This window comes from Felis catus, chromosome D4, assembly GCF_018350175.1.
Source record: "Felis catus isolate Fca126 chromosome D4, F.catus_Fca126_mat1.0, whole genome shotgun sequence".
Classification (NCBI taxonomy): Eukaryota; Metazoa; Chordata; class Mammalia; order Carnivora; family Felidae; genus Felis; species Felis catus.
Genome location: NC_058380.1, coordinates 491643 through 514878, shown reverse-complemented (window position 1 = coordinate 514878; position 23236 = coordinate 491643). Strand labels below are relative to the sequence as shown.

The 23236-nt window shown below is 45.9% G+C and overlaps 1 protein-coding gene and 1 long non-coding RNA gene across 6 annotated transcripts in view; one reads left to right on the top strand and one right to left on the bottom strand.

Moving 5' to 3' along the window:
• IARS1 (isoleucyl-tRNA synthetase 1) overlaps window positions 1–23236 on the top strand; it is a 68048-nt gene that overhangs the window by 38023 nt on the left and 6789 nt on the right. For all 3 annotated transcript variants that reach the window (XM_006939004.5, XM_011288208.4, XM_011288209.4), the window contains 12 exons: window positions 946–1090; window positions 2765–2885; window positions 5863–5954; window positions 6930–7007; window positions 7820–7941; window positions 8179–8281; window positions 8523–8606; window positions 10362–10536; window positions 12875–12987; window positions 14688–14783; window positions 15629–15805; window positions 16609–16714. In XM_006939004.5, coding sequence (XP_006939066.2) covers window positions 946–1090; window positions 2765–2885; window positions 5863–5954; window positions 6930–7007; window positions 7820–7941; window positions 8179–8281; window positions 8523–8606; window positions 10362–10536; window positions 12875–12987; window positions 14688–14783; window positions 15629–15805; window positions 16609–16714 — 1412 coding nt within the window. The remainder of the gene's footprint in view (window positions 1–945; window positions 1091–2764; window positions 2886–5862; window positions 5955–6929; window positions 7008–7819; window positions 7942–8178; window positions 8282–8522; window positions 8607–10361; window positions 10537–12874; window positions 12988–14687; window positions 14784–15628; window positions 15806–16608; window positions 16715–23236) is intronic.
• Window positions 5571–22237, bottom strand: LOC123381728. 3 transcript variants are annotated; one of them, XR_006589081.1, is made up of 5 exons: window positions 21858–22237; window positions 14156–14398; window positions 6728–6925; window positions 6573–6635; window positions 5571–6489 (listed from the first exon to the last, which is right to left on the bottom strand). It is a non-coding gene; the product is annotated as an uncharacterized LOC123381728 (long non-coding RNA). The 3 variants fall into 3 exon arrangements; XR_006589080.1 differs by having other exon boundaries at window positions 5571–6635; XR_006589082.1 differs by lacking the exon at window positions 6573–6635.

Below are 23236 nucleotides of genomic sequence, written 5' to 3'. Positions count from 1 at the left end.
CTGCCCTGTGTATAATGTCGTTTTATGTAAGCTCCCTTTATTGATCGTGTTCCTTAATTTGGTTTATAATTAGCTTTTGAAAAGTGTGTGTGGTAATGTGGTCAGTTATGTTGGTGTGGTGTTGGCTCCAAACCCGCAAGGTGGTTTTCTAAGTAACAGCAGCGTGTGCAAACCCAGAGGTATTGTGGGGAACTGGGCCTGTGTTGCTCTCGGGCCGGCTGCTGGGCTTTCTGCCTCCCTCCCTCCCCTGACTCCATCTCCTTGGCCATTTAGTCCTTTTTTACATTTGCTCCTCAGAAGGGCCATCTGTGGTATATTTATGCTAGAGCACATAAAAACTAATATCGAAAAGCTTGTAGAGAAACGTGAGCCACCACTTGAAATAGGAGTCCTAGTCATGGACATGAAGTGTTTGGGTGGCAGGGGAACCACAGACGTCTCGTCCCGCCTCCTCCTGCCACAGACACGGAGACACATCCAGGGGCTGTGCCCAAGCACGTTGGCAGTTGCTGTGTGGCCCAGGGGCAGTGAATGGGGTGTCCTCCCCCACCCCCCAGTTATCTGTTAGACTTCCCCTTGGGCCTGCTGACAACCTGAGAGCCACGTCAGTCATTGCAGTGAGGACTGTCCCATCTGGTGTTTAGCAGCACCCCTGGCCTCTGTCCTCTGGAGCCCTCTGCTCCTTCTGTGAATCCCTACGGGTGCACCTGGGTTGGCCGAGTGCCACATCTTGGTAGGGGTTACGTCTCCCCTTCGTTATTCACTAGTTTTCCTACACAGGGTAAGAGCTTTGTCGCTTTTAAATTGACCATTAGAAGAGTATTGGTGATTCTCCCCCTTTATGTAAAAATGCTAATTTTCTTGTTTGTCTTGTCAACATGCCCAATAATAATACTTGTTTTAATTTCTATGTTCCTTTTCTGTGTGTTTTTTCTCCTCATCCAGATTATATCTGATCAACTCCCCTGTGGTGAGAGCAGAAAACCTCCGCTTTAAGGAGGAGGGTGTGCGTGATGTCTTGAAGGACATGCTGCTCCCGTGGTACAACGCCTATCGCTTCTTCATCCAGAACGTGCTGAGGCTGCAGAAGGTGTGGGCTTGGGTTTGTGTAGGAAAGAGCTCCATGGGCAATGCCACAAAGCGGTCCCTGTGGATGGGGCTCAGAGCTATTGGGGGGCCACCAGTGAAAGTGCACAGTCTGGGGTCTGCACTGGGTGGGCTCCAGCTGGCCTCTGCGGCATGCTGGGCCCCTGCAGAGGAGTCCCCTTGGAGGTTTATTGATCCCCCACTTGCCCTCCCTCCTGGACCCCAGGCTGACAGGTGGGCTGGGGGTGAGTCGGCCGCCTGCAGTGAGGAGACGCTGAGGAGAGGCTGCTACACACGGTGCTCAGTGGTGCATCCGGGTCCAGGCTCTGAAAGTGAGAGACGTCCCACTGGGTTGTTAGGAGGAAAAACCAGGATTGTGGTGTGTGTGGAAGTGCCTTGGGGAGGTTCTGTGCCCCGTCTGAGAAGCCACCTCCCCTGAGGCTCCATTGCACGGGGGTGCCTGTCTGTGCTCTCAGGGCTCCGTTTGGGGTCAGACCCCAATACCACGCATCTTCTATGTCCAGCGCCTGTGTACGATACCATTGACTAATCACGCAACATTAATCCTTTCTGGAAATTGGTTGGAGGCCACACTCCAGTGGGCTGGCTGTTCACCGTTGGCTGCCTCTGGCTCGTCTCCTGATGTGGCCTCTCCCTGTGAGTCATGGAGGGCAGGCAGGTCCCTGCAGGCCTCTAGCTGGTGCGGGACTCGGGAGCACCATGGGGCTCTCTTGGGCTTGGCAGCCGGGCACGAGCTCCACCATCAGGCCCTCAGATCAGGGCCACCATTAGCATGGCCATTGCTCTGCCAGCCTGGGGTTGCTACAGTGTGGGGGGCATGGGTGAAATGGGCCTTCAGCTTGAGGAGGGTTTTGCAGGGGAAAGGAGGGGCGAGTCAAAGCATTCAGTACAGTGGACAGTAAAGCAGAGATATAAATTCCTAGTGTTCGTGTTTGGTTTATACACCTTCATCCAGTCCTGGCCAGCTGTACTAGCTTTTGCTATGCAGCTTTAAGTAACTAAATCCTACACTTATAAGACTTTGGAATATTTTTCAATTCATAAACTTTTTGGTGCAAAGGGATATTTTTCCTCTAAATTTTCTTTACTTCACTCAAAAATGTAATTCATTGAGGACGTAATATCCCAAGTGTGGAGCTTATTTGGAAAATACTGCGACAGTCAGAAATTTATTTATTTATTTGTTTGTTTATTTATTTATTATTTTTTTTTTATATATGAAATTTATTGACAAATTGGTTTTCATACAACACCCAGTGCTCATCCCAAAAGGTGCCCTCCTCAATACCCATCACCCACCCTCTCCTCCCTCCCACCCCCCATCAACCCGCAGTTTGTTCTCAGTTTTTAACAGTCTCTTATGCTTTGGCTCTCTCCCACTCTAACCTCTTTTTTTTTTTTTTTTTTTTCCTTCCCCTCCCCCATGGGTTCCTGTTAAGTTTCTCAGGATCCACATAAGAGTGAAACCATATGGTATCTGTCTTTCTCTGTATGGCTTATTTCACTTAGCCAGTCAGAAATTTAAATTGCCCATTGGGTTCTGGGGTTTTGTGGATTGTTGTGAGCTACTTTCAGGTGGAGTGATTCAAAGCATTCATTTCTGTGCGGTAATTTCCCCTAAGCACACAGAACGTTTCAGTGACTTGTCACTCCCCAGGAGGAAGAAATGGAGTTCCTGTACAATGAGAACACGGTTAAAGAAAGTGCCAACGTGACAGACCGCTGGGTCCTATCCTGCATGCAGTCGCTGGTTGGGTTCTTTGAGACCGAAATGGCAGGTATGACTCTAGGGCCGGATATAAGGACTCTTTTCTTTCTGATTGCCCTTTTGATGCTTAACTGTGTTTCTCTATAAACATAGAGAAAGTTTTATAGGCAATTTGAGAGATACAGAACAGGAGACAAGTAATTGTTTCTTTTAATCTCTCAGGTATGGTTTTGTTAAGGCTTATTGTAGAAATGTGCTCAGCCTCACCCTGCCCGCCCCAGGTACCATTGCAGACCCGTGGCCTTCTGTGGCTTCAGTGGTTCAGAACCCACCCCCACCACCTTTTCCGGTGGCAGGTGCTGCCTAAAGTCCTCAAGTTGCAGTTTCTTTCTGTGGAAAGTGCCTAGAGGCGTCGTTATGAGGCTCAAACCAAGATCGAGTGCATAGAGTAGCCGGAAGATAGTAGATGTTCAGGTAATATTTGTTAACACGCATTTTTACTTATTTTTAGTCTGCTTTAATCATTAAGTAAGTAGTCCCTGTTTGGTCTAGAAAAATTAGGAAATACAGAAAAATAATAATGAGGCAGATATTTCCCCATATTTCTGTTACCTAACAGCAACGAATTGGGTCTTAGACACAGGTGGGGAGAGTAGCTTATGTTGGTTTCCTGGAGGTAGGGGACAGAATAGCTACAAGTCTGAGAGAGAAATTCCAGAAACTACTAAAGTAGGATACCTGACATGGGTCTGACAAAGTCGGTGGGCAGAGGAGGAGAGACGGCTCTGCTGCGCATGCCCTGACAAGTTTAACCTGCCCCCCCAATGCCCTGCCGTTCGTGCAGGCATATGGCCTCCTTGGTGCCCCAGCACCTGGCACAGAAGGATTCCGCCCATCCCTCGAGGCCTGCGCCCACCCACTGAACATGTATCATTAAAGATCTGGTGACTATCAAGCTGTTGGACAAATTGATGTAAGTGAAGAAGGAAATGAATGTGTAAGGCAGAGCTCAGTGCACACCCCAGGATACCTGCTCACAGCCATGTCCACCCGTCCCTCCTGAGTGATAGGAAACAAGCCTGGGGACTGTCTTTGGGCAGCACCTGAGCTTGGGCCTGTCTCCTGGGAAGCACATATGGCTGAGCACAGGAGATGAACAGCAGCCAACTCTTTACCTTCAGCCCCTCACAGACAGGGTTCTGAGGACCAGAGGGTCTGCAGTTCCCGTCAGGGACCCCACAGCACACGAGCACTGTCCCTCTGATGTGATGAAGAATACACCTGCCCCACACTGTGGCAGGGAACAGGGGTCATGGCTTTCAGAGCTGGTACCAACTGTCCACTGAAGACCTTTGTATTCACCAGAGAGGATGTTTCCTGCACTCCAGTCAGGCCTCCGGGACTCATGAGACTTCTTCATTTTAGCATCAGTTGATTCTCTTTTCTCTTGCCACTCTGGACTCCTTCAAGACCTAGGTCAACCGCCCCATGTCTAACTTGCTCAGACAGCTTCTGGAATTCTGCAGCACATCTTTGCTATGCTGCTGCCCTGCTGCCCTCAGGGGCATGGTTAGGAGTTGGGGGAGAGGGGGAACAATACCACATTACCGAAGCAAACGGTAGGGGCAGATTAGCACACTGTGCTGTGCTGTGATGGTTCTGTGTGCCCTCCAAGGGTTGACACCTAGGCACAGGGAACTCTAGCCTCTGAGAAGGCGAGGGGTGTAGTGAACCCTAGAAATCACTTACTCCTCTTCCCTTCAGACTAGGCCTCCACTTGCCATGTCGCCTCTCCGGGAGTGAGTGGCCACTAGCACCTCAGCCCTGGTCTTTGTGAGCCGCGCTCTGCCCTTGGCAGCTTCTCATTGTGGTTACCAGTTTTTTATTTGGGGGTGGGGGAAGGGCAGAGACGGGGAGAGAGAATCCCAAGCAGGTTCCAGAGCCCCACACAGACCTTGAACTTACAAACCACAAGATCATGACCTGAGCAGAAATCACGAGTCAGATGCTTAACCGGCTGAGCCACTGAGGCGCCCCGTGGCTACCAGTTTAGACCAGAGGCCTCGTTAACATTTACTGAACACTCTCATTGATGTAAGTTGTATTTACTTATAATTGTTGGTCTTATTCTTGCATTTGGTGTGTATTTTTGTACAGTGTGGAGTATCCATTAAGGGGAGGTGAACAGGAAAATCCTAACTATAGGCCCACGCCTCAAACATGGCTGGCTGAGCATCCTCACCGTTCCATTTGCCCTCGGAATTCCTCGGGAGCTCTCCTGTCTTTCTCCTTTTACAGCCTGCTCTGCAGTCTTTCCTGGACATTTGTGGCCTCTAGGAAGTCTGTTCCACTGGGGATTTGGGCCAGGCATCCACTGTAGGGGGCTGGCTCTGCACTGTAGGACGGTGAGCAGCTTCCCCGGGGCCCACCTGCCCAGCTGTGACCGCCAGAGTGTCTCCAGACCTCGGAGCAGAGCGTTCCTGGTTGGAAAGCACTGGCCTGGTGCTGTGCCTCAGCCCCTGACTAGAGCCCTCGGTGCATCTAGCACGACCTAGTGGACACTCATGGTAGCACAGTGCCAGGAAGTTGAGCTTTCGTGGTGCCGCCCCACACACAGCACCAGGGAAACGGGCCTCATGGAGCCGTGCACCTGTGGCCTCCACTGCGGGTCTGGGGGCTCTGTTTCTCTCACTGACAGCGGGAGCTTGTCCTCAGCTCACACAGGGACCAGGGAAACGGGCCTCATGGAGCGTGCACCTGTGGCCTCCACTGCGGGTCTGGGGGCTCTGTTTCTCTCACTGACAGCGGGAGCTTGTCCTCAGCTCACACAGGGTGGTTCATGTGCCCCTGGACACCCTGACGGCCGTGTGGTGCATCCTTGGTACATGCCATCAGGGCTGTCCCTTTGCTTCTTCCTGTCCCCTTAGAGTGCAGGCTGCAGTCGTGGCAGCCCTGGGGTGGCAGGGCAGCCAGCCCTGTCTTGTGTCTGGCCCTTGCCGTACCCCAGATGCTCACCTGTTCTTAACTGCCTGATCGCCTGCTTTCAGCTTACAGGCTGTATACTGTAGTGCCTCGCCTGGTCAAGTTCGTGGATGTCCTAACCAACTGGTACGTCCGGATGAACCGCAGAAGGTTGAAGGTGAGTGCATGCAGGCTGCTGCTCACAGATGGATATGAGGGCAGCAACAGTAGAGACACCTGGGCGTAGCCAGAAGAGAAAGGAATGTTTTCAGATGCTCTTGGTTTTTGAAGCTCTTTCTCTTTCTCCTTTTTACATTGCAAGTTAACTATATTTATCACCATTTGATGGATGGGAATCTGTAAGTTCTAAAAGTCACCTCACATATTTTCAAAACACAGCTAAGGACACGTCATATTGGACAGTCTCAGGGCCATATGAGACTAAGCTGAGCAGAATCTCTTAAAATACAGAAGAAATTCATACAGATACTTGCCAGTGTTTCTGGTATGGCTGTGATCCCAAGAGGGGCCCCTCCTTGGTTCTTCCTCTAGAGGGTCCATTATTTGTTGACAGGACTCTTCCCTGAGCCCGTGGGGGACTTGGCCTCGGTGAAGCCTGCATCCTGTCCCAGGCCCTAAGGCCACATATAGACCATGAGGGCACCTGTGCCTCATCCCATCAGTCTATCTTCAGGTGTGTGAATGATGAAGGCCTGTAACAGAACAGTAATTTCATTTTTGTTCAATAACATACCTATACACACACATCTCGAGGGGCTTAAACTAAACTTTTCACTGTGGTTACTTCTGCATAACTTCATTATGGTTGACTTCTTTTTTTATAACCTTTGTGTTTTTCCTGCAATGATAGTGTAATTAATTCTTAAATATACAGTGTATACGTTTTTTAAAATATACAGTGTATACATTTTTTAAAAATGAGAATCTTACCTAAAATTACTTTAAGTTTTCTGTACATGTTTCCGTACGTGGCACCCGATGCCTGCAGGTCCTCCCGTCCACCTGGGCCTCCGAGATGGAAAATAGCAGGGCCCATGCTGGCCTCCTGTCCCAGGCCCCCTGTCCTGTCCGCGTGCTCTGTGCTCTGCAGGTCGCCTCCCAGTCTGATGCGTGTTCCTTTCTTGTTGACTAGGGCGAAAACGGGGTGGAGGACTGTGTCATGGCCCTGGAGACCTTGTTCAGTGTTCTGCTGTCTCTGTGCAGGCTCATGGTGAGATACTGGACCCAGTTCTGAAATGCCAGCCCCATTGCTGCTGTGTCCTCTGTCTGTGTCTAGTCTGTACCTATCCTCCCAGAAATAGGAATAGAAGCTTTAAAACAACTTGAATCTGTACTTCCTTTTCCAGAATCTTACTAGCTTGTCTGTGTCAGGAGGGGATAAGACACATTCACTTCCTGTTCACACTGGCAGCACATTTCAGGGAGGGTGCTGGCCTCCAGATGGAAAAGCCACTGCTCCCTGTGAGCACACACCCATCTTTACCTGGATTTCTATAAAAACATGATCCTATCAATTAAAATATTCAGTGATACACAAGTGAAAATTCCAGCTTAGGTTCCCAATATCCTATTACCACTTTTCTAGTGTGATGTTACAAGTCTTCTGTTCACTTCCTGAACATTCATGAACAGGAGCCTGCCTAGTACCCGTGCCTGAAGTCCGACTCACTCACCGTCACCCTAGGGAACATGTCCCCAGTTTACAGATGAGGTTTCTGAGGTGTAGGGACATTCAGTCGTGTGCATATTAATGTGGCCAGGGCTCCTATTTTATTGCACACCTTCCTCCGGGATGTTTCGGGGCCTCCGGCCACAACCCTGCTACTGGGCTGCACGGCATCCATCCTGCCAAGTTCAGAAGGAGGCCGTTTCTTTCACATGGTGTGTTCAGTAATCTCATGCCCACTTCTGTGCATGTCCCTGTGTTGTTCTCTAAAGTGTGGAGCTGCTGTTTCCACTCTAACTGAAATCAGTTACTGATGGCTGTGTGTCAGTAATGTGATATCCGATGTCCTCACACAGGCCCCCTACACACCTTTTCTTACCGAATTGATGTACCAGAATCTAAAGCTGCTGATTGACCCCTGTTCTGTCCAGGACAAGGACACACTCAGCATCCACTACCTCATGCTGCCCCACGTTCGGTAAGAATCAAATACACGTAAGCCTCTCCTGGGTCCAGGAAGGCTCACGTGGCGGCCCTGCTCTGGCCCCTCCATGCCCTTTGCCCGCCTGCTAGCCTGCCCGCTCCTCAGGCTGCGGAGGGGCTGGAGGGATGTTCAGTGTGGAGGCTCCTGGGGCCGCCCCTTCCTCACTGTGCATGCCTGTCATTTGGGACTGTCTTCTCATGGGGTCCCTCTAACCCCCACCTCTGCCACCAGGGAGGAGCTGATTGACAAGAACACAGAGAGCGCGGTCTCTCGGATGCAGTCTGTGATTGAGCTTGGGCGAGTGATTCGAGACCGCAAAACCATTCCGATAAAGGTTTGACGCTTTGTTTGTATTTTACGTGCCCAGGCCTAAATCATTATGCCTTTGGAGCATTTTCTTAGAGAGCTTCCAGCAATGGTATTTTTTTTTTTTCTTTTCTGCAACAGGGGTGTGGATGACTTAGTGCCAGATGAGCCTGATCAGTCTGGAACTTGAGATTCAGATTTTAACATTTCATTTTCCTGCAGTTTCAAGGGCTGGCTGCTTGGTAAACTTTCCATTCCTTTCCTCCTAGTATCCTTTGAAAGAAATTGTGGTTATCCACCAGGATCCAGAAGCTCTCAATGAGATCAAATCTCTGGAGAAGTATATCATTGAGGTAAGACCTCTGGCTTGTCTGTTTGGGTCCGAAAAGAATTCCTTCTTTGAGAAGATTATTGTGACTAGTTCTCTTCAGTGAGGTTCACTTTGAATGTATCATTTATCCTTTCCTTTCGTGTGTCAGTACATTCATATGCCAAACCATCCACGGAATGTGACACTTTGCTTATAATCAGCATGCATTTTTGCATTTTTTACAGTGTAATTGTAATTCTTTAAAAGCAGTTCCAAGATCAGTGGATTTCGTTACCTTAGTGGTAATACACTCACTATCTTCATCCACTTATTTTCTCCAGAGTGTTTTGTTAATTAACCCAAAAACCGTTCCATCAAATCATTAAGTAATAGGTGAGCACGCGTTGGTCATGAGCAGCTCAGACTCTAGCACCAAGTATGGGGTGAGTCCCTTCCCGTCCAGCGGCTTCTGGGGATGTTCACCAGGGCATCCCCACCAGGTTGTCGGAGCACTGTGCGCACACACATGTACACACCATTGACTTTGTGCTAGAGAGGACCACATGTATAGTTTTCAACTTGGTTTTCTCACTTGACAGTTTTTCTTAAAGGATTCCCAAGGTCAGAACCTAGAGACCTCCTTTATTCTTTTAACAACTGGAGAGTGTTTGCTCTCCGCTACGTCTTTGTTTAAATCACTTTCCCATTGTTGAAAACTCAGGTTTCTGACTACAAAGAAAAGGTATGTGTCTTTGTGCATATGTTAGCGTGTAGATGTAGGTGGGTCCCTGGGAGTGCATTTGGAGTCAGCATAAACTGTGATGTCAGTTGTCTCCCAGAAAGCTATATTCCACGATGTTTTAAAAATAAATATATTTTTAATTTCAATTTTATGTTTTTACAGGTAATATTTAAATATATTACTATAGAAAATATTAATTTCTAGATTTGGTTTTGAATTGCTTGAGGATTCTAGACATATATTAGGGACTAAAGAGTTAGATTATAAATTCTATAACTAATGCTTGCAGATAGGGTTAAAAATAGAGTATATTTAAATAGATTGTCTTAATCACTATGATCAGGTCAAGTAATCCAGTCAGGTATAATGATCTGCCACCTCCATTTCCTGCTGCATTGGTAACCCATAACTAGCACAGTCGAGACAAGACATGTTACAGCCACCTGATTCTTCAGAAAATTGGTAACCTTCTAGAGCTTTGAGATTGCTCGAGTAAACGTTACTCCTGAGAGGTGAAGTTCATATTTCTAATTCTAGAATCTTATTTAGTTGAGTTTTGCTCAACTGTCTTGAATGATCTGGACAAGAAGGATTTGTAAGTATTATTTATAGAGTTGTACAGCCATTGTAATTTTATAATGTTTTCATCCCCCCAAAGAGACACCCAGTATCCATTAGCATTCACACACCATTCTGCCCTTAGGACCCCACTGTGCCCTGGCAACCACAGGTGTAAGTTTTCGGTCCCTGGGTGTGCTTGCTCGGGATGTTTCCTGTAAGTGGAACCGGACAGTAGGTGGTCTTTTGAGTCTGCCTTCTTTCACTTGGCACCAAGGGTCATTCATGGTATAGGCTGTGGCTGTGATTCGTTCCTTTATTTTGCTAATAATGGTCCGTTGTGTGAATAGATCACATTTTGTTTACCCATCACAGGTGAGGGGCTCTAGGTTGGTTCCACTTTTTGGCAGTTGTGACTTAGGTTACTATGAATATCAAGTTTTTGTGGACACGTTTTCATCTCCCATGTTTCTGTTTCATCTTGGCTACCAACTATAGGAGTTGAATGTTCGCAAAGTTACACTGTCTACAGATAAAAACAAGTATGGCATTCGCCTAAGGGCAGAACCTGACCACATGGTCCTGGGCAAGCGGCTGAAGGGAGCCTTCAGGGCAGTGATGACGGCCATCAAGCAGCTAAGCAGCGAGGAGCTAGAGCGTTTCCAGGAGACTGGTGGGTGTCTACCCCTGCCGACCCTGTCCATGGCCCTCACCTGATGCGGTCTCTCACCTGGGCTCCTGTTTGACCTGCACTGTTCCAGCCTCTCCTGGTCATAAACATGTTTATTACAAATACTGGTAATTTTGGAAAAGAAGAGACTAAAAATGCCCCCTAACCCATCACCCATCCATTTAATGCAGATTGAGTGCCTACTCTCTGCCACTGCTGGAGCAGTATGAAAATTCTGATTGATTTCCTTCTTGTTACACAGATAGTCATGTAACTGGAGCCTTACAAAATGGAGATGACGCTATAATTTTAAATGTGTTTTTCACTTATATACTTTATGTTTTATTCACTTTTTTATTTTGCACTTCTTACTTTATGTGTGTTATTAGTCTTTAAAATGTTATTTCAATAATTGACACAATAGTTTTCTTTCATAGGGATATCTGATGTTTTTAACCAGTCTTATTTTTGATTCTTTAGATTGTTTCCCTTCTTTTACTATTCTCAATAATACTGCAGTGAGTATTCTCACATGGAAATATTCCATAGAATTGATTCCGCTGAGCTAGATTTCCAGGTAGAACTTACTGAACCAGATGGGTGGAACCTTCATTACCAGTGAATTCTGCAGATGCTAACGTGAGCCCAGAAACTACCCTAGTGAGAGCTGAACCCCCTGGTATCAAGTGTCATTGGTACTGTCATTGCTTTTGGAGAAAAAGCATGTAGGTTTTTGGAGGTGTCCAAATGAAGACTAGAATATATTCGAAAGAAAGGATTAAAGTCTATTTTGAGAAAGGGATTTAGCACTGAGGTTTGGAGCTGCTTGTGAGGGACAACTGGGTGAGAACTTCCCATGATTTCTCTAAGATCTCTAGAATTCATAGTTCGGTCTCAGATTTTGGCAAGATTGGAGTTGGACTCATTCAACAAATACTTTCTAAAGCTTTTCCATTTGGTTGGCCCTGGGAACCCAGAATTGAGTAAGACAGACGGTGTCCTTATCCTCATGTGCTGGCCGACATTGAAAATTTGTGGAAATTGTAGTTTTGACAAGTGCTCTGAAGGAAAAGCCTGGGATAATACGAGGAGGTTAGGAAAGGGGACTCAGCCCCTCTCTCCTCTCCTCTGGGGGACCTTCCAGGTGCCCGGGAATTCTCAGCTCTGCCTTGATTAGAATCCTGTGGTCTTACTGTCTGCTCAATGTGCTGCAGCCACCTGAGGGCACAAGGTGTTTGATGGCGAGGGCTCCCTCTGAAGCTGAAAATCGTAAGTGCAGAGGTGTCACAAGGGGAGATTTAAGGACTCAAATCAGATGAGTGGTCATGGAATTCGGGAGAAGTGTCCCTAAAAGTCCCCACATTTTTAGATAAAATTTATAAAGCATAGGAAGCTAGCAAATAAAAGTTGAGTCATAACCAACTTGATTGATTTGTTAAATTAACAATCTTTGATCAAACTTCAAATCACAAATCTAAGTTGTGTCAACAGATGGCCAAAATATTTTAAAATTCCTGAAATAAAATTTACTTGATACTAAAGATCTACAGGTTCCTTTTAAACTACTTTTCAAATGGATTTCTGCACTAATGGGAAGCAAAATGGTTTTCAGAACAGAGTGACGTGAAGTCAGTGCTGACCAAGACCATTGTAGGTGACCACAGCAGGCTTCACCGCAGATGGGTGTTACCGACAGCCACTGTTCATGCGTCCTGGCTGCCATGGGAGGGTGGTGCCCAGCACTTCCCCCTGCTCACTGTTGGCTTCACGTCACCCTTGCCCTCCTATCCTCAGCAGGTAGTGGAACACCAGGGTCCTGCAGCCAGTGGGTGGGGGCCTGGGTCCGACTGGACTTTGCAGCCTGTTCTCTTCCATCATGCTGCTGTGTGTTTATGGTGGGGACATGGCACCTTCTGGCATAGGCCTTTGGATCTAGGGGCTTATATACACGGGTAGACGTTGGCGGTGATTTAATTGTCCTCAAGGCAGCTTGGGCAAGTGTAAAGGAAGTCTCTCGCATCCTTGACTGCAACAATGGCATGAGTCAAGAAGACATGATCTCTTGAAGTCTCTGCAGCTTGATGCATCAGGGGGCACCTGGGTGGCTTAGTCATTTAAGCGTCCGACTCTTGATTTTGGCTCAGGTCGTGATCTCACAGTTCGTGAGATTGAGCCCTCTTGGCATTCTCTCTCTCTCTCTGTCTCTCTCTGTCTCTCTCTCTCTCTGCCCTCCCCCTTCAAAATAAATAAACTTAAAAAAAATGGCATAATATATTGGTAGCTGGGTGGCATGAGGAGGAGGCAGGGGGCTGATTAACAGTGGCAGCTGCTTCTCCGATAGGGACCATTGTTGTCGAAGGTCATGAGCTGCATGAAGAGGACATCCGCCTCATGTACACCTTTGACCAGACAGCAGGAGGGACAACGCAGTACGAAGCGCACTCGGATGCCCAGGTACTTCTCTTCCCTAGAACATTGTTTTTCCAGAAGATAGCATAAGAGGAGAAAGTATTTACCACCCTGTCCTGACAGCTCTGGCAGCCCGTCCTGGGGTAAGATCGACCAGGCATTCACCTGAGATTTCTCTAGTAAACTCCACTGTTGTCTCGTCCTAACATGGCATTTCTTTGACGTATATGCAAATAGATATTTTGTGACCTCTGCTGGCAATCGTCGTGTCAGGTCGTACAAAAATGAGCAAGATGTAACCCCACCCTTCAAGGATCAAGTCGGTCACGGAGACAGAAAAGGAACTCAGTTCTTACTCTTCTGCATGATGAGTTACCTGGTAGAAATGGGCACAGGGATGCCTGGTGGCTCAGTTGGTTAAGCATCCGACTTTGGCTCAGGTGATAATCTCACGGTTTGTGAGTTCCAGCCCTGCATCAGGCTCTGTGCTGCCAGCTCAGGGCCTGGAGCCTGCTTCAGATTCTGTGTCTCCCTCTCTCTCTGCCCCTCCCCTGCTCACGCCTCTCTCTCTCTCTCTTTCTCTCTCTCTCTCTCTCTCAAAAGTAAGTATTAAAAAATTATTAAAAAAAAAAAAGAAAAGAAATGAGCACAGAGAAGGGCTCTTGCCCAGAGTCTGGCGTGGGGGCGAGTTGGTGTGGGACCTCCTGGAGGGGGACTTGCAGCAGTTTTAGATTTTGGGGTCAGAGCTTCTCTCTTTGCTTCCAACCAGACTTCTCTGGGCAGATGGGTCATAAGATCTCCAGGGTGGGAGTGGGGGGCTTGCGGGAGGCCCCCTGTGTGTAACATGCCCCGTGTAGTGGGGCGGCAAGTACCACGTGAGGAAGGCCAGCCTCCAGCTCCCCATGGGTGGATGGCATGAGGAGCCATCGGGGAAGAAGCTGAGACGAGGGTGGGAGAGTGTGAACACCCTGATGGCGGCCAGCCTGAGGAAGTCACTCAAGGAGGTGGCCTTGTCCTCTGGGATTCTTGACACAGGTTATGTGTTGTGAACCAGGGTGGCCCTGCCCTGACTCCTCCTCATCCATCTCCAGTTCTGCCCTCTAGTGAAGCAAGTCTGTTCACTGATTGAGTTTCCTCAGAAATGTCTTTGGGGCTGGTGCTTGATTTACGAGCGTGCCCCCCTCTGTGCTGGCAACAACATTACATTAATCACATCGTCTTCAACAGCCTCCGTGACAGATGGCGTAGGAAGTAGACAAAGTCAGTAAGCAGATGGCAGTTTCTATCCCATCAAGCGTATTGCAGTCCCCTGTAGAAATCACGTCTCAAATCACCCGATCCAAAGGACAGCAGGGTTCCTGGCTGAAGAAACGGGGCAGCTCTGGGGCCCTCACCAGCTCGTCCACGGTGTGAGAAGCCATGCGGTCATGTGGGCCGTGACTGTTGACCCCTCTCCCTGCAAGGGTGGTCACACAGACAAACAGCAGTTACACAGAGACTCAAGGTTCTCATGTGTCCTGGGAGCAGCACCTGCAGAACAGGAGACGCCAGCCTCTCCTGGCGAGAGGAATGGCTTCTCACAAAGAAGCACCTGAGCCATCCAGATGCTAGTGTAACTTTATCTCTTTTGCTCAGTGGGGTGAATAGTGCTGTGTTACAGACTCCTTATAATTTAATTTACATACAGTTGTGCTGGGTTTGAGAACTATTCTTCCTTATATGCTGTGCACCATCCATTCCTACAGGCTTTGGTTCTCTTAGACGTCACCCCCGAACAGTCCATGGTGGATGAAGGAGTGGCTCGGGAGGTCATCAATCGCATCCAGAAACTTCGCAAAAAGGTCAGTTTGTCACATTAAGTACAAGCAAACTGGGAGTTTTGCATGGTTGGTTTGTTTGTGTTGGTTGTTGGGGAGGACAGGAGAGGCAACTAATGTAAACAGGTAATTGTAATTGAGTAATGAGAATTAGTCCCAGATCTGCAGTGTGTACGTCGTACCCTGTAGGAAACGTGGGCCCTTCCCCTCCCTACTCAGTCACCCCAAACTGCACATGGCTCTTTTGTTTCTCTGACTAGGAGCATTCAGCCAACCCCCCCTTTGTCCACTGCTTTCAGTTCTCCAGGGTTTCCACAAAATCCTCTTCTGGATCGGTCGCCCTCCTGACTGGCACCAGACATGACAGCCGGTGTCCGAGGAAGGGCTCCTCGCTCAGGGATACACTGTTGCGTCTGGACTGAGGGGGTGGTTCTCCTCACTAGGGAGCTGGGAGCCAGGACGGGTGCACTGTGCCCATCGCTGGCCCGGTGAGGCAGCCAGGAGCTCCCACCCCACACCCTAACCCTCAGGAGGGGTCTCCTCCACACCCCACCCCTGGCAGAGGCTCCCCGACCCTGACCGGAGCAGGGGGCCCCCCACCAGCCCTTAGGCCAGGTGTCTGAGACCTGTGGTCTGGAGTCTAGACCTCAGGAGTCCAGCACGTAACAGGGTGCTCATGAGCTCTGCCTCAGTTCAGAGCTCTGTGAGCACGTTTGCACTCGGTCACTCCTTTGTTTCAGAGGAGGGTTGGGCAGGAGCCTGTGCCCTTCTGTAATGATCCAACATGGGACTGTCAGCCGTGCTCAGCAGCACTGTCCGTTTTGATTAACAAATGCACTTTCTTGTAAATTTTCTGTATGTGCCTTCAGTGCAATCTGGTTCCGACTGATGAAATAACAGTTTACTATAAAGCTAAGTCTGAAGGAAAGTATCTGAATAATGTTATCGAAAGCCACACGGAGTTTATATTTGCCACCATAAAGGCTCCCTTGAAACCATACCCAGTTCCGTTATCAGATAACGTCCTTATTCAAGAAAAAACACAGGTGAGTTCTGGGTTCTGCTGAACTGTCAAAAGATACAAGGTTAGATTTTATGTTAAGTTTATGTTGTTATCTGTTGATATTGTGCCCCCAGTAGCAATTGGCACAGTCCTCAGTCCTGATACACTGGATCAGGTCTGGGAGGGGGCATCCAGAGAGGGAGGGAGGGACTGTTCTCACAGCAGTTCCTTGGGGAAGGTAGCCAGTAGGTGCATGAGGGTTGCCGGGAAATCAGTGGCTGCGTGGGACTGCTTTATCTAAAACTAGAGAAGTTAATATTGTGGATTCTTTGACTGTTAAAAGCAAACAGCAGTTGACTTGTAAAGCAGTTAACTTTGATGGTAGTAGATTGTACATAAAATTAGAACTACTTCATTTCCTGTTGGCACATTTTAGATGTAACTATGAAAATGTGAAACCAAGACATGGAAGATATTGGCCATAATTAAGAAATAAGTGATTAATAGAAGAGGAAGGAGTTCCTTTTTGTGTCAGTTATGTATTCAGTCATTTGTCCCTTGTCTCATTCCTCCTTTATAGGGGACAGGCTGGGCTGGATGTCACTGTTGTTTCAGTGGATCAAGTTACAAGATAGTTTCATTTCTGTTTTGTATATTTTTAAGAGAACAAGGTGAAAAGAGAGAAACATGAAGGGAAAAATGGTAGCTTTTGACTGTTTTAGTGGTGGGATTGAGTATGCTCTCAGAATTGTGCAGAGCTCTTGGCGTGAGGAGCAGTTGCTGTGTTAGTTGGTGACACTGTGGTCGGTGCTGCAGTTACTCAGTCACATACTCTCATGTGCTCAGTTAAAGGGATCTGACCTGGAAATTACACTCACCAGAGGATCATCCCCGCCTGGGCCTGCTTGTGCATATGTCAATCTTAACATTTGTACAAATGGCAGCGAGCAAGGTACGAATAAATGAATCCTGTGGTTTGTACTTTATTTTTTAGCTAATCCTATGAATGTTTGTTTGTTTGTTTGTTTGTTTGTTTTAATATTTATTTGTGAGAGGAGCAGGGAGGGGCAGGGAGAGAGGGAGACACAGAATCCGAAGCTCCAGGCTCTGAGCTGTCAGCACAGAGCCCGACGTGGGGCTTGAACCCACAAACTGTGAGATCATGACCTGAGCCAAAATCAGACACTTAACTGACTGAGCTACCCAGGTACCCCTAAACCTATGAATGTCTTTAAAGCTGTTCAAAGAGAACTAGGAACATCATATAACTTTCTCTAATTGCCATCAAAATGAATCCACAGAGGTAAACGGTCAGACTTGTACTTCCAGGAAGTAGAGTAGGCATACTTTTCCCTATTCTTCCCACAAAGTACCACCAAATACCCTGGGTGTGATACGTCAGAAGATGCAGACCAATGAGGGACCTTGAGGCCAACAAACTATGGAGAGTTCTCTGGTGTTTCTTTTTGCCTCACGTATCCCAGACTTGGAGCTGAAGAAGTTGGCAACTGGAAATGCCAAGTGCAGACAAAACGTCCCAACAAATGCTGCTTTTTGTAGACAGAGGACCAGGAGGGGTGTAGCCTAGCAAGACAGAAAACTTCTAGACTTCTTCTCTACTGCAGCCAAACACAACAGAAAAAACTATGGCCCCACTAACACTCAATAGCAGCAAAGGCCAAGTGAGGAGCCTAGACCTTTGCCAGGCTCAGGATCCTCAAGGTCCTGTCGCCACCATGGTGTCAGAAGCCCAAACACTGAGCTGAGACTTTTTCATCCTCCCTGGGCAGCAATAAGCCCCTCTGCCCGGTACTATCACTGAGACCACTGGGCAGTACCAAGGCGTCCATTCCCTCACTACCACCCAGGGCTAATGAGGCTATGTACTCCCACCATCCTGCAAGGGGGTCCGTGAAGGCTGCATGGGGAGCAGTGAGGAAGCACTCATACTCTTAAAGGCCAAGAAGATATCTTCGGGTGGGAACTCTCTCCTCGTGCTCTCCACCCCTGTAGTACTGAGGAGTCCTGACCTTTGTGGCAGTGGAGGCTGAACTAGGCGCCTAGCTTCTCCTCCCACCAGGCAGGAGCAAAGCAGTGCCCCTTTTCCTGCCAGTGTGATGTCAGACAAAGCAAGCTAAAATAGAAGATTTAAATAAGAACCAGTCTTAATACCTCACACATCCAAGTTTTCATTGAAAATTAGTCATCATGTCAATAACCAGGAAGATCTTAAGCTGAATGAAAAAAGACACATGTGAACACCAAGATGACAGAAATGGTAAAAATTATCTGACAAAGTGTAAAGCAGCCCTGAACACTGTAGGAACAAGTGAAAATTTTAAAACTGATAAATACAAGACTAAAATACAAAACACGGTGGATGGGTTCAATGACAGAATAGAAGGGACGGGAAAGAATCTGTGAACTGGAAGATAGAACAACAGACATTGCCCATTCTGAACAAAAGAAAGGTTTTTTTTAATCTGAAAAAAAAATGAATAGTCTGAAAGATCTATGAGATATTAATACAAGTTTAATATTCTCCCCCTGAATTCCGGGAGAGTGAGAAGGAAGGACAGCAGTGGAAAAGTATTCAAAGAAATAATGGCTGAAAACTTCTTAAATTTGGCACAACATGTACACCTACAGATTCAAGAAACAGAGAAACCTGAATTCTGGGTCAGGCAAAATATCTTTCAAGGTGAAGGGAAAATCAAGACATTCCCAAGTGAAGGGAAGCTAAAAGAATTTGTTGCTAGCATGATCTATCCTAAAAGAATAAGTAGAGGAAATTCTTAAAACAGAAAGAAAATGACAAGAAATGTAGGGACATCAGGAGAGAAGAAAGAACAATAGAAAGAGTCAAAATATAGATAAATTCAACAAACTTTCCTCCTTGATTTTTCTAAATTATTTGATGGCTATAACAAAACTGACCTCTCAGTGTATACACAAAAATATTTAAGAGAATTAAAAGTAGGGAAGAGCAGACTGATAGAAAGGGAGGTCAGATTCCTGTGTTCCTTCAAGCTGGTCATACACTGACACTAGTGGTCCAACATTTGTGTGTACGTGAGATACTGCCTGGTGCAACCACTGAAAAAACCTATTCCTGGAGACACATAGAAAAACACGACAGAAATAAAAATGGAATTTTAGAATGTGTTCATATACCACAGGAAGCTTAGGAAAAAAAAGAACAAGTGCAAAGCAGAAAATTAAAACGAAGGGCTTAAGCTAACATCAATAATTACACTAAATGGAGGGGGTGGGAAGTGACAGGGCACTGGCTGGCTTAGTCGATGAAGCATGTGACTCTCAATCTCCAGGTCGTGAGTTCAAGCCCTGCATTGGGCATATAGTTTACTTTGAAAAATAATAAAGGGTCACCTGGGTGTCTTAGTTGGTTAAGCATCTGACTTCAGCTCAGGTCATGATCTCAGAGTTTGTAAGATCGAGCCTCACTCCAGGCTCTGCACTGACAGCACAGAGCCTGCTTGGGTTTCTCTCTCTCTCTCCCCCACTCTCTCTGCCCTTCCCCCACACACTGTCTCAAAGAAATAAACTTTAAAAATAATAATAATAATTACACTAAATGTAAATAGTTCTAAATAGACCAGTTAATAGAAATTTGCAGACTTATAAAAAACTACCAGCTATGTGCTGTATATAAGGAAGTATTCAAATATAACAATGTAAGTAAGTTGAAAGTAAAAGGATAAAAAAAGATCTGCCACACAGACGTTAATCAAAGAAAGCAAAAACGTCAGTGTTCATTTCAACAAAGTTGACTTCATAGCAAAGAAAGTCACCGGTGACATGAATAATGATACAGATGTCAATCCACAGGGAAAACATAATGATCCCAAATGTGGACGCACCCAGTAGAGCTGCACATCACAAGAAAGGAAACTGATAGGCCTTAAAGGAGGATGAGAAAATTCATAGTTACAGTTTGAAAAGTGAATACATACCTCTTTCAACAAATGATAGAACTGCTAGACAGAAAGCCAGAATCTAATCAGCATTAATGGAACAGCTCACCCAACAGCAGTGGAATGCATGTCCTGCTCAGACTCCTACAGGACATTTACTATGGGATGGACCATGGTGTGGGCCAGAAAACAGACCTCAACACATTTCAGGATTGAAATTGTATAGAGTATGTGTTCTGACCATGGGCAATCAAACGGTAAATCAGTAACAGGGAGGTGAAAGCAAAATCTCCACACACTGAAAACTAAACATTTTTTTAAATAATCCATAATTTGGAAAAAATGTGTCAAGGGAAAAAAACACATAAAACTGAGTGAAAGGGAAAATACAACATTTCAAAATATGTGACTGCAGGTAATTTGTATCTCTAAAGACTCACATCAAAAAAAATGTTTCAGGGACCTGGGTGGCTAAGTCAGTTAATTATCCGACTTCAGCTCAGGTCATGATCTCACAGTTCACGAGTTCAAGCCCCCGCATGGGGCTCTGTGCTGCCAGCTCAGAGCCTGGAGCCTTCTTCAGATTCTGTGGCTCCGTCTCTCTCTACCCCTCCCCCACTCACATTGTGTGTGTGTGTGTGTGTGTGTGTGTGTGTGTGTGTGTGTGTGTGTGTGTGTGTCTCCTCTCTGAAAAATAAAACATTTAAAAAAAATTTTTTTTTAACTCTCAAGAAAGTTTGATTGTCTAGTTGAGTTTAAGACCATCACTGAGAGTGTTTGGACAATGCAGATATACATCAGAAAGTGGAATACTATATACCAATTAAAAGTAATGAAATATATCTATAAACTTTTCTATTATCCCAAAAATATATTTTTTAATTTTTTTAACATTTATTTTTGCAAGACAGAGACAAGTGTGAGTGGGAGAGGGGCAGAGAGAGAGGGAGACACAGACTCAGAAGCAGGCTCCAGGCTCTGAGCTGTCAGCACAGAGCCCGACACAGGGCTTGAACTCATGAACCGTGAGATCATGACCTGAGCAGAAGTCAGTAGCTTAACTGACTGAGCCACCCAGGCACCCCCCAAAAATATTTTTAATGAAATAAGCACGTTTCACAGTTATACAATGGGGTAGCATTCTGTATGAATTTACTTATATGTTAAATGTAAAAACAACAAAAAAAAAAAAAGAAAGCAACCAAGCCAATAAAGTAGAACCGAAACAGACTCACTGTTGCCAGAAGCACGCTTGGTTACCATTAAGAGGGGCTAGGGGACAGGTGGAGTCGTTGAAGGGGGTTAGGAGATAACAGACTTGGAGTTGTTAAGATCCCTGAGTCCCAAGGATTTGAGGTACAGTTGGTAATGTTGTGATAACTGTGTAGGGATCATTCCATAACATAAAAATATCACATCTCAGGGCACCTGGCTAGCTTAGTCATTAGGGCATGCAACTCTTTCTCAGGGTTGTGAGTTTGAGCCCCACATTGAGTGTAGAGATTACTTAAAAAATACATCAATCAATCTACACATTGTTAAAAAAATAATAATTCTCTGATGTGTACCTGAAGCTAAGAATATCGCATGTCAACTATACATCACCACTCATTGTTTATAGGTAAAAATGGGCTTGAGAAACAAAGTTCGTAGTAAGTTTGTTTTAGAAAAGAGAGGAAGGGTGTCTGAGGAGAAAAAAAGAAATTTTCTTTTAAAAAAAAGAAATCAGACCCAAATGCTTTTTCCAGAGAATTCAATCAGACTTGAAAAAACTAACACCAATTCTATGGATTCTTCCAGAAAATAAAAGAAGAAACACCAAATCACTTTATTAAAGTAGTATTGACACTAAGACCAGATATAGACACACCAAAAAAAAAAAACCAAAAAACAAAAAAACTGTAGACTGATACTTCTCATGAATATAAAGTTCTTCCGGGAAAAAAAAAAAAACAAAACTGTGAGAAAAATAGGGAGAACTCCATCAACTTGGTAATGGGCATGTATGAATAAACCTGCAGGTAACATTACACTTAAAGGGAAGAGACTGAATGTTTTTTACCCAAGATCGGGATACCCGTTCTCACTGCTCTTACTCAGCATTGCACAGGAAGTTGGCAAGAAAAGGCTACAGATCAGAAGGGAAGAAATAAAACTGACCTGAGATGAAGAGAACATGACTGTCTACATAGAAAATCCCAAGTAGTCTACAGATTGATATGTGTCCTGGTTCGCCCATCAGCACCATCACCAGCTAGTGCCAGGATGGCCATGTGTACTTTTGGGCCTGTGATGATGGCCCCCAAACTGCTATTCAAGTTCTGTGATGTGTGGCACGTAGCTGGTCCATTGCTGCCGACATTCTGGCTCACTCAGTGGAGACCGTCTGTGATTCCTGTGGAAGAAGGTGGTCAGACAGGCAGCAGATGTGCATTGTGATGTCAACAAGGCCAGGGTTCTGTGTTGCTTTCAGTCCCAGGGAGCAATGGAATGAGCAGTGACCAGACATATGGGGCCACTCCCAGTGCTGCCCCTTTTTGGGCCGAGTGGCCGAACAACTGAGAAGAAAAGCTCCCAACTCCAGCAAGAGTGTTTTTTCCCGGCACCATTACCACCACCTGCCTTCACATAATGTGCTATGGTGTGTCCTTTACTCTCTGGCTGAAAGCACTCACATTGCAAGAAAAAAACTACAAGTGATCTTTAAATTTATTATTTTAAAGTGTTTTTGGTGTTGTATATGCCTTTTGGGTTTGTATATTAATTGGTGCATTTTGTTTCTGGGTAATTGAATAAAATTATATTGCTTATAAAAAATAAAATTCATCACATTCACAAGGTATGACAAACATAACAAAAATCAATTTAATTTTTGTACACTAACAATGAACACATGGAGAATGAATTTTAAAGTGTAGTACCATTTACAGTCTCTCAAAAAAGACTTAAGTGGAAATCTAATAAAACACGTACAGGACTTATATGCCCAAATCTACAAATTACTGATGAAAACACAGAGAGATGTGTCATGTTTGCAGATTGGAACATTCGATATGGTAAACCCATCAGTTCTCCCCAAATTAATACACATGTTTAACTGAATTCCTGTCAAACCTCAGCAGTGTTTTTTGGTAGACAAAATTATAAAACCTACCTGGAAAGAGAAAGGAAATAAATAGCTAATACAATTTTACAGACTGTGAATAGCATAAAAGGAATCACTCTACCCCATTTCAAGACTTACCTGAAGACCATGTGGTGAGAGCATAGCGGAGACACTGATCCATGTCCCAGATGGGAGACCAGAAGTACACCCACACATGGGGGCCAGAGGATTTTTGAGAAAGGAGCAAAAGCAGTTCATTGAGGCATCTTTTCCACATGTGGCACCAAGGCAGACGGAGGCCTGGACCTGCACCCACAGCGCATACAGACCAACAGAATGGAGCATGGGCGTAAACGTAAAAACCAGTAGGAGAAAATCTTGAGAATTCAGGACAAGGTAAAGAGTTCATAGAAGTAACACCAAAAGTCCAATC